The 11,351-nt window shown below is 42.9% G+C and overlaps 1 protein-coding gene across 3 annotated transcripts in view; it reads right to left on the bottom strand.

Annotated features, from left to right (window-relative positions):
* The window catches only part of SEC11A (SEC11 homolog A, signal peptidase complex subunit), a 51,421-nt gene extending 40,525 nt beyond the window's left edge, over positions 1-10,896 (bottom strand). For all 3 annotated transcript variants that reach the window (XM_082648106.1, XM_082648104.1, XM_082648105.1), the window contains exon 1: positions 10,755-10,896. In XM_082648106.1, the coding sequence (XP_082504232.1) occupies positions 10,755-10,805 (51 nt within the window). In that variant the 5' untranslated portion in view covers positions 10,806-10,896. The remainder of the gene's footprint in view (positions 1-10,754) is intronic.
* Between the last annotated feature and the right edge of the window lie 455 nt (positions 10,897-11,351).

The raw sequence follows: 11,351 nt of genomic DNA on the forward strand, positions 1-11,351 counted from the left end.
TTGACACTTGATTAACTTTCTTCTAACTCCCTCATCCCTTGGTTTCTATGTCACCGACCTCAGACCCTGACCTCTTCTCTGGCATCCCATTAAATACAAGTGTTCTAGCAGTCCAACCTTTGCCCTTTTCTCTTTCCATTCTGCATGCAATCTTGTCTATTCATGGTTTCAATTACAACATATATGCTGATGACACCCAAATCTCTTCTCCATACCAGACCAATTATATCCAATTGGTATGTATATCCAATTACTTACTAAAAATCACCTAGATGTTAAACAGACACCTTAAATTCAACACATCCAGAGCTGAACTCAATCCTTTTCCTCAAATCTCTTCCTCCTCCCACATTCTCTTGGTGATTAGTATCACCATCCACCCAAGTCCTCTAAATTTTATCTCCCCAACATTTGTCACATCCATCCCATTGGCTTTATTTCTATGACTATTGCCTTACTTCACGTCTCATCTCCTCTTACACAGACTACTGAAACAATTTGAGAGTCCTACCTCTAGACTTGTATCCTTCTAATTCATCCACCTATATATAATTATTGTTCGCAAAGTGAAAATAAAATTATTGAGGTGTCTGCTCAGAAACTTCTCTCAGGGCTTCCCTGGTGGCGCAGTGGTTGAGAGTCCGCCTGCCAATGCAGGGGACATGGGTTCGTGCCCCGATCTGGGAAGATCCCACATGCCGTGGAGCGGCTAGGCCCCTGAGCCATGGCCGCTGAGCCTGCGCTCTGCAGCGCGAGAGGCCACAACAGTGAGAGGTCCGCGTACCGCAAAAAGAAAAAAAACAAAACAAACGTCTCTCACTACCTATAGGATAAATTCTGAACCTCCGAGTATACAGGGCCTTCCATGATCTGGCTCTTGCTATCTTCTCCACTCCTATTTCTTGCTACAAGTGATATTCTAGGCTCAAACCATAATTTAGCTTGTAATGCAGAATATCATAGTCCTTAACAATGCTACTACATGTAGCAATAACTGCATAACCAATCAAAACTAAAAGTTACATATTCTTAATAAGTCTAGATGATTAAAATAAAAAGTTAGGTTCCCTGTCTTAGTAAGACAATCATCAGCTTCTAGCAGTTCCAACTTAAGAGACTCATTCCGCGTTTTTGACAGTTTCCTATTCCTGAGGACTCCTATAGCAAGAGAAATAAGACCACCAGAAGCAGTATGCTTTTGGTGGCAGAGCCTACTTGAGGGCTCAATTAGCCCTAGAGCTTTCTATCATAAAGGTCCATGGGGACCTTGATTGGTCCAACATTCACAGAGTAAACATGTTCACTATATTGATGATATCACAGTGACTAGACTGGGTGGTTGAAGCTCATGACCTAGACACCTTGGTAAACACATATGTGGCCAGAGCGTGAGAAATAAATCCCACAGAAATTCCTATCCCCATGAAAATTCTTGGGGTTCAGTGGTCCCAGTCATGTTAAGATATCCCTTCCAAGATGAAGAACAAGTTGCTGCATCTGGTTCCTGTTACTACCAAGAAACTTAAAGCCTAGTGGACCTCTTTGGATTTTGGAGGCAACATATACCTCATTTGGGTGTGCTACTCCAATGTATTGACCTAGTAAACCAATTTTGATCCAGTTTTGAGGAGGGCTGTGCAACAGGTCCAAGCTCCCATCAAGCTGTTCTATCACTTGGACCACAACACCCAGCAGATCTCATGGTAACTGAAATACCTATAACAGATGGAGAGCCTCTGGCAGTCCTCTATGGGTGAACAACAGCACAGGTCTTTGAATTTGGGGGCAAAGCTATGCTATCCTTTGGAGAACTATTCTCCTCCTCTGTAACAGCTTCTAGCTAGCTGCTGAATTCTAGAAGAGACTAAACACTAGACCATGGATCACCAAGTTACCATATAACCTGAACTCCTCAGCATGAACTGGATGCTGCCAGATCCACCAAGCCATAAAGTTGGGCATTCACAGCAGTACTCCATCATCCACTGTAAGTAGTATATACAAGATTGGGCTCAAGCAGGTCCTGAAGACACAAGTAAGTTGTATGAGACACAAGTGACTCAGATACTCATGGCTCCTACTCATGCTACATTGCTTCTTCTCTCTCAGCTTACACCTCTCGCCTCATGGGGAGTTCCCTATGACCAGCTGACTAAAGAAGACTTTAGGCCTGGTGTTTAGATGATGGTTCTACATGAACCATCTAGCACCAACTGAAAGTAGACAGCTGTGCCATGACATCCCCATTCAGGGTTCACCATAAAGGATTATGATGAAGGGAAATCCTCCCATGGGCAGAACTTCAAGTGATACAATAATTGTTTGCTTTTCCTGGAAGGAGAGATGGCCACAGGTGTGGATTTACACTGATTCAAGAGTGACCAGCAATTTGGCTGGATGGCCAGGGACTTGGAAGATATATCACTGGAAAGTTAGAGACAAGAGGTTTGCGGAAAAGGTATGTGGATGGAGCTTTCCAAGTAGGTACATAGAATGTGAAGATATTTGTGTCCCACCAAAGAATTACCCCAGCAGAAGAATATCTTAATAATCAGGTGGATAAAATTACCTGTTTTGTGGATGTCAGCGGCCTCTTTCCCTAGCCATCCATGTCTTACCCAATGGACTCATGATCAAAGTGGCTGTAGCAGCCAAGATGAAGGTTAGCAATGTGGACTTTCACTCACCAAGACCAGTTTGGTTCTAGCCAATGATGAGTGCCTAGACTGCCAACTGCAAAGACCAACAATGCCACCGTTCCTGATACTGGATCACTTCCAGCATGGAAGGGGCAGCAATTTCTTCTATCTAGAATAGACTCTGTATATGGATCTGTCTTCCTTGTCCTCAGTATTTCTGTCAAAACCACCATTCATGAACTTACAGAATGCCTTATTCCGCATCATGGTATTCCATACAACACTGATTCTGACCAGGGAACTTATAGGTAATTAAAGCACAACAGTGGGCACATGGTCATGAATTTCACTGGTCTTACTGTGTCCTCCATCATCTTAAGTGGCTGGCCTGAAAGAACAGTGGAACAGTAGGCATTATCAATTTATTGTCTCTCAGCACCAAATCCATCCTTCTTTGTGTTACCAGGCTGAGCCTATAAACAAGGGCACCTTTTCCAGTTGGCTCAATGATGTTAGGTTTTATTAATAAAGGGACTGCAGGGCCACAGCAAGGTGATAGAGAGTGGGAGGGGCTTCTCTTCTCATGGAGTGTTTTTATTTCACCCAGTAGCTAGTGGATCTGTGTACTGGAGGTCTCTTATTAGTCACTTCAGAGACCATCACAGACTGACTCCTGCCCACACACACTCTGGCAAATTTCTCAACCTCCCAGCGGGCCACTTCTAAGGTCCAGCTCCAGCTCACTGCTCTGGCAAATGTCATTGCAAGTCCCTGTGACAGCCATACCCTCTCCAAAGAGGTCTACATCTCCGGTTAAGAAGGGGTGAAGGGGGTTGGAGGGAGGTACTTTGCTAGTTCTTTCTTTGTTCACTCCCTTATCCTAGAAGGTAATAACTGTTTTCTGCATACGCTATTTCTGAACACCTTAAGAGTCCTCTTTTACACATTTTAGTGGTTGAGCATCTTTGCCAGTTAACAATTCTTTGTATTTAATTTTTCCCTGTTCAATTACTGGTGTTGTTTCTATCTTCTGAGTGATACAAATGGCCTTTTGAAGACAGCTACATACCAGCCAGACAGCAGCAACACTTTGTTGGGCTGGGATAATGTCTAATGTCCTCCAGTATGTGGTATATGCTCTTAATCAGCAACCAATATCTTCTGTAAGTAGGATTCACTAGTCCAGAATTAAAGGGTGGGAATGGAAGTGACTCCTCCCACTACTAATAATCTGCTAGTGAAATTTCTGCTTCCCAGCCTCATAGTTTTGGCTGCTGCTTTAGAAGTTTTCATTCCTGGGAATTCCCTGGTGGTCCAGTGGTTAGGACTTGGCGCTTTCACTGCCATGGCCCAGATTCAATCCCTGTTCGGGGAATTAAGATCCCACAAGCTGCCCAGCGCAGCCAAAAAACAGAAGTTTTCACTCCTAAAGGAGATTTTCTTCCACCAGGAGACACAGTGGTTCCATTAAACTGGAAGTTGAGTCTGCCCCCTTGCCACTTTGGGATACTCATGCCAGTGAACCAAAATGCAGGGAATGGGGTGGTTATTTACTGGCAAAGGGGATTGACCCTGACCATCAGAGAAAAACAGAGGTTTGTTACTACATAATGAGGGAAGTGAATATATAGGAATATAAAGAATCCTCTGAGGCCTTTCTTAGTACTTCCATGTCTTACAATAAAAGTTAGTGAAAACTATAACAATCCAGTTCAGGCAGGACTCCTCATGACATTACCCTTTAATAATCACGGTTTCGGTAAGGCAAGAAACTATGACCAACTTAGGATCCTGCTGAGAGCAAAAGGAATGTGGAATGGTTAAGAAGAAAGATGACAGCTACAACCATGTAGCCAATTACAGAAACAAAGGAAAGCTGCATATAAGACAGAAGTATAATCTTGCTTTTATGTTTATTTGAAAAGTGAAATATGATTAAAAGAGGTGTGTATAAATGCTGAGTTGACAAAGGGCAGACTATAATAGTTTTGAAAACTACAGTAGTTTTGCCAAATTGGCTTAGCTAGAACTAGGCTTCCCCAAACCCCCCTCCATGTATGGTTCTGAATTAGATTTAGCAAAGAGAAAGCTGCCCAAGACCTAGAAGGTGAAAGAGTAGCAGCAGCTGCTATTATGCTGAAGGTCACTGTGGTTAGACATGGTGAGAGACAGACATTAAAGGCCTGGCAGAATCCAGTTTGTCCTCGCATTCCCCTGCTCCACATCCAGAAACGAGCTGTAGAGGCAACAGCCTTCCACAGACTTCATCTACTCTCCTTTGGTGTGATTCCACTCCATCAGCCAGATGTGGAATCTAGCCCCAGATTCCATGGCAAGCTTCCGTCTACCCACAGCAGTGCTACAGAAGAACTGGTGACATTCTGTTTCTGCATCTCTGTTTTAGACTCTTGACTCATCCAGCTTCTCCTACAATTGTATAAAATCTTATTCCTATAATAAATCCCTTAATTCTAAAATATTCATAGTGGTTCTGCTTCCCAGACTAAACCCTGACCGATAAGCCAAATTTTTCAGACAAAGCATTCTATCCCCATGAACATATTCTGTGTTTGGATACTCTACCTCACCTCCCTCCTTGAAGTCAGAAAAGACAACTCTTTTTTTTTTTTCTTTTTGTCTACACTGCATGGCATGCAGGGTCTTAGTTCCCCAACCAGGGTTCCAACCTGTGCCCCCAGCAGTGGAAGCACAAAGTCTTAAACCACTGGACTGCCAGGGAAGCCTCAAAAGACAACTCTTTTGAAGAAGAGTTATGGTCATAATTTCTGCTTAAGTGGAATTTGTCTTTATTGTTGGAGGCTTGTGCCATCTGGCATGAGAATAAATAATCATGCTTGTCTGTATGTCCATGGAGAGAATACTATGGGGGAAAAAAACCCTAAAAAATATGAAGTATCTAAGAACCATAACAAGTAAATGCCTTATCCTTACTATGGCACTGTATTCTAGATTTGCTCAAAGTTATACAGGATGAAGAATGATTTTTGGATGCTCAAGAAGAATATATTCGAGGACAGTAAGCGCAGTTTTTAACATAATTTTACTTGTGATTTCCTTGTGTATATAACAGAGACTGATGTTTCTACATTGAAACTTGGCAATTTATTACTGAATTTTTATACCCTGCCAGTGATAAAGAGTTTCCTGATCGTAAACAAGACCAGATTAGTTTTCAATAATCAAAAAAAGTAATGGATCTGTCCTCTGTACTGTATATACCTCCTATTCGCAGCACACTTACTCATATTAGGTCCAAGCCTAGGAAGAATCTAGGCTTCTATGTGCTTCACCAGAGGGCCAATTCATTAAAAAAAAAGTTACCAAAGATATCCGGAATTCAATCAGGTATCACTACAATAGCCATTAAGAGTTAAGTGAACAGGACTTCCCTGGTGGCTCAGTGGTTAAGAATCCGCCTGCCAATGCAGGGGACACAGGTTCGAGCCCTGGTCTGGGAAGATCCCACATGCTGCAGAGCAACTGAGCCCGTGCGCCACAACTACTGAGTCTGCGCTCTAGAGTCACTGAGCCACAACTACTGAAGCCCGCATACCTAGAGCTTATGCTCTGCAACAAGAGAAGCCACTGCAGTGAGAAGCCTGCGCACCACAACAAAGAGAAGCCCCGGCTCGCCACAACTAGAGAAAGCCCGCGTGCAGCAACGAAGACCCAATGCAGCCATAAAAAAATAAATAAATAAATTTATTTTTTAAAAAAAAGAGTTTAGTGAGGGACTTCCCTTGTGGCCCATGGGTAAGACTCCGCACACCCAATGCAGGGGGCCAGGGTTCAATGCCTGGTTGGGGAAGTAGATCCCACATGCATGCCACAGCTAAGAGTCCGCATGCCACAACAAAGACCCTGTGTGCCAAAATGAAGACCCAGCACAGCCAAAATAAAAAATAATAATAAGTAAAAAAAAAAAAAAGAAGAGTTAAGGGATCCTAAGAGACTGAAAAACATAAAAAGAGGGACTTCCCTGGCGGTCCAGTGGTTAAGACTCAGCGCTTCTACTGCAGGGGGCAGGGGTTTGATCTCTGGTCAGGGAACTAAGATCCCACATGCTGTGAGGCACAGCCAAAATATTAAAAAATAAATAAATAAATAAAAAGAAAGGATCGTGCCAAGTCCTAGGGTCTTCAGATTTACGTAGGAAAACATACAGATAATTAAAATCCAAAGAAATGCAAAATTCAATCAAGTAATGCAAAAGGCCTAAGGAGGAGCTAATAAAGCAAATTCTGTCAAAGTCAGATTAGTCCCATCAGGGCTCAAACATGGATCTAGTCACATGCTGGCCAATATCCTCTGATCATTAAGAATTCTCAGCAAGCAGAGAATTACACATGAAAATAATATAAAAATTACTTGGCATGACATACTTATTTAGTGAATAAGCATCTTTTCACTCCAGGAAAATTCATAATTAAGAACAGAAATGCTTAAAGGAGATTATGTATAGTATTAATACTTTTATGTTAAGGGTACTGTGCATATTTGGTATCTTAAGTTTTTGTAAGTTTTGTAAGTTTTTCTTAAGTTTTGTAAAATTTAAGAGAATTTGGAATATAAAAGTAATAGGTCAGGTTTGTAATTCCAATTTAAAATGTACAATCAATTGTAGATTTATTATTTTAATCAGAAAGCTTACTATTTATACCTTATATTCAAATGTTGAAACATTTAGGAGAACCTAAGCTCCAGATTTATAAAAATTATATAAGTATGCAGTGGTGTTTGTTGAATAATCGATGTTCTTAAAAAGGAACTTCTTTAAATTTATAAGTTAAATTTAACGTTTTTAAGATGTCTGTTTATAAATTAGCCCAAATATTCAAAGGCCCTTAAAAGTGATTGTTAAAATTTGCTAGACCTGGGAATTCCCTGGCGGTCCAATCTGGCGGTCCAGTGGTTAGGACTTGGCGCTTTCACTGCCGAGAGCCCGGGTCCAATTCCTGGTTAGGGAACTAAGATCCCACCAACTGCTAGATTTTAAATAGGATAAGATTTGAAAACTGATTCTGAAAGGTTTAAGAACTTTGTTTTAAAATTTTAGGTTTTACAAATCGAATATTATGTTTTTAAATATAAGAATTCTAAACAGGCTTTTCTGCACACAAAGGTTACCTCAATGGGCATCAAGAAACTAACCTACAACCAGAGGTGTGCTGGAGCCAACCTGCTAAATTTTCAGGAATCTTGCAAGCTGGTTGTTAAACACAGTGTTATTAAAAATTAGTACAATTAAATTACTTAAAAAACAAAGTCAATAAATACTCTAAATCAGTTTCTAACTATTTTACTACATTTTACTATTATCTGTGTTCTTGAGATTATTTTTTAAATTTTACCTGTAAGGTGGAAATTACAGTTGCATGCTACCACATTTCTTCCTAATTCCACATTCAGTGATGTCATGTTAGCAGCTTGAAATCAACCATGTTGGAAGTATTTACCACAGAAACAGGCAAACTACAAATCAGGGTTTCATGGATTAAGAAAAGCCTCAGGAACACTGTGCTCTGACACTACAGTAAAAGAGCCACACTGCAAAGGGGAGAAGACAAATAGAATAGTACATAACAGCTAAAAGGCCTTTAGAGATCACCTAATAGTCTAGGGCGGTCCACAAAGACTCAAATAGTAAAAGGGGAGTTCTGAAGACAGTTAAGTACACAAAGTTTGAATAGAACAATGCTCATATACACAGTGAAATGAAACAGGCAGGAAGAGTAAACTGGGACAAGACTGAAACAGTGAGAAACGGCAGACTGTAAAATGACTGGGACTTACTTCAAATGCCATTCTAAGGGGGTTGGACTTAACCTACAAGGCAATGGGATCTACTGAAGGTTGGAGGGCAGGAGAGAAGACATTAATCTGGCAACAGTGTATTGGATGCCATGAAAGTAGTGAAACACTTTAATTTTGAAAACTGTGAAGGAGACAAAAATAAAAATTACATACCGTAAACAAAAGTCTTGAGTAAGGTCTTAAAAATCAATTAAAACTTACAGCTCAAAAGAATACATACTCTGTGATTCCATTTCTATCAAATGCAAACCAGGGACTTCCCTAGTGGTCCAGTGGCTAAGACTCCACGCTCCCAATGCAGAGGGCCCGGGTTCGGTTCCTAGTCGGGGAACTAGATCCCACATGCCACAACTAAAGATCCCTCATGCCGCAACTAAAGATCCCACATGCCGCAATGAAGATCCCATGTGCAGCAACTAAGACCCAGTGCAGCTAGCTAAATAAATAAAATATTTTTTTAAAAAAAAGCAAACCCATCTATATTGACAAAAAAGCAAATCAGTGGTTGCCAAGTGCTAAAGAAATGAACTACAAAGGGATCTTGTGGGTGACAGAAATGTTCTGTATCTTGATTGTAATGGGTGTATATAATTGTTTGTTTGTTTGTTTTTGGCCACGCCACACAGCTTGTGGGATCTCAGTTCCCAGACCAGGGATCAAACCCAGACCCCACCCAGTGGAAGTGCGGAATCCTAACCACTGGACCACCAGGGAATTCCCCTGGATGGAGTTTACTGTACTAAAGTATTCCTCTATGAACCTGACAGGAAAACAAAACTACAACTCAAATTAATCAGACATTTGATGAAATTTCTAGTTTCCCTCTTTTCATCTAATTAGCTCTTGGTACCTACAGTCAGTATCAATTTTTTCCCCCAGATATTATGTGCAGGTAAAACCTCATTTCTAACTTTCCCTCATCCCATCCCCATGCTATCCAATCCTTCACATCCCCTCTTAACAATCTCTGGGAGGTTGCTCATTTTCTCCACTTGTATAATGGGAATAACATTATCTACCTCACAGGTATATAAAGCATTTCACACATAGCAAGAGCTCAAAATAGTTACTGTTTTGCCTTAGTCATTATCTACATATTTATGCTCCTTGAAGGCAGAATCTGTCTTATCTATCTTTGCATTTCTCTCATTGTACCTAGCACAGGGTACAATAAACAGTAGGCCCAAAAGAAGAGTTTCTTCAAAGCAATGTCTCTGCACCTAGAAATTCAGATATGGATGGAAAAAAAACACTATACAAGTGAGAATCTGAAACGTTTTGTGCAATTTGGGGAAAAAATGATCAATTATGACTGAAGGAATTAGCAAACATGTCTAAGAAGAAAGAGGTCTGAAGGGGAGTAAGGGGAAGTTGTATATCTTCTTCCCTAAATGGTAAATATAAATAGTGCATAATAGAAGTCCAAGAGAAAAACCTTTAATAGTGACATCAAGACAATTCTTAACAGCAAAACACTGTAAAAAGGTCCGAGGCAAGCAAAAGTGGGCTCCACAGACACACTTGGTGTAGAAGACAAAAAGGAGCAACTTTTCCCAATGACTAAATAATTACAACAGTATTCCCAGTACCATTTGGAATATGATCTGTAAGTTCAAGACGGAGTAAGATTTAAGGACAAAATCAGGAGATGGAAGTTTCAGGATCCCGGTACCACTAATACTGGGAGGTATACCCGAGGATCCTGAGGTATACCTTAATGCTAAGCGGACTCAAGGACAAGGGGAGTAAACGTTTCAACTCTGAACTCGGAGGTGGTTCAAGGAAGTCAGGACAGCCCGCTGAGACCCAGCTGTACTAGAAGGGTTGTAACGGGCTCAAAGTAGCCAAACGGCTTTTGTGGGGCCTTACAACCGCCTTCCCGAGCATCCCAGAGTAGCGGTGAACTGCTAAACCTAGCTACTGGAATCCATCGGAAGTCGCTGCTACTGGAGAAATCACGAGTTTGCCGCCTTACTAAGCCTAAAACAATAAGCAACCCCAACTCCCACTTACAAAGAGCCCTACGGTTTCCACTTGCTTCCCTGCCACACAGGGGGCAATGGAACGTGAAGATCAGGCTTCCCGCTCCGCCCCTAGAAGGCCCCGTATAAGCCAGCGGCTAAAAATATGGGGCGGATAAAGCTACCTCTGGACACAGACCCCACAAAGAGATGGAATAATCCAGGCGTCAGACCCGCTCCGGCCCTCACACTGGGGCCCAGAGGTCCGCGGGGCACCGCAGTGGCAGCGTCGAAGGGAACAGTGGGAGGTAAACCTCACCTGCCGCTTGTTCATCCGCCGCACATCGTCCAAAAAATCTAGAGACAGCATGGCGGGGCCGGCGAGGGGACACGGGCAGAAGAAACGGCGAGATGTGACCGGCAGGAGGAACGGCTGGCGCACGGTCCAAGATCTCACTGGACAGAACCTCAGGGTGCCCGCACTTCCGCTTCCGGGGCGGGACCGGGGCGGGACCGGCGCGGCTCCGCCCCTTCGCCGGGGCGAGCAGACAAAGGGTCTCGCGACCGTCCTAATCCAGCCACCTCGCCTGACCTCGCTGTAGGAGAGCTCTCGTACCCCTAACCTCGTCTGCTGAGAAGAGAATGAAGCCCACTTCCCGCTCTCAGCCCCGTGGCCCCACACGGAGGCCGCCACTAGGGGTTAGATAGGAGGCCGCCCTGCAACTTCCAGGAGGCGGGCCCTGGTGCACGCCTGGCCAATAGGGAAACGTGTTTCTGGAGTCTGAGGGCAGAAAAGGCCCCTGAGCGGCCAGCGCGGGGACCCTGAGCGGCCCCGGTCGTGGGTCTGGGTGTGGCCCTGGATGTTCCGACAGGCCTTGCTTCCTCTGCTGCGGCCGGTCTCCTGCGCTACGGGAAA

This window comes from Grampus griseus (assembly GCF_964374135.1).
Source record: "Grampus griseus genome assembly, chromosome: 2".
Lineage (NCBI taxonomy): Eukaryota > Metazoa > Chordata > Mammalia > Artiodactyla > Delphinidae > Grampus > Grampus griseus.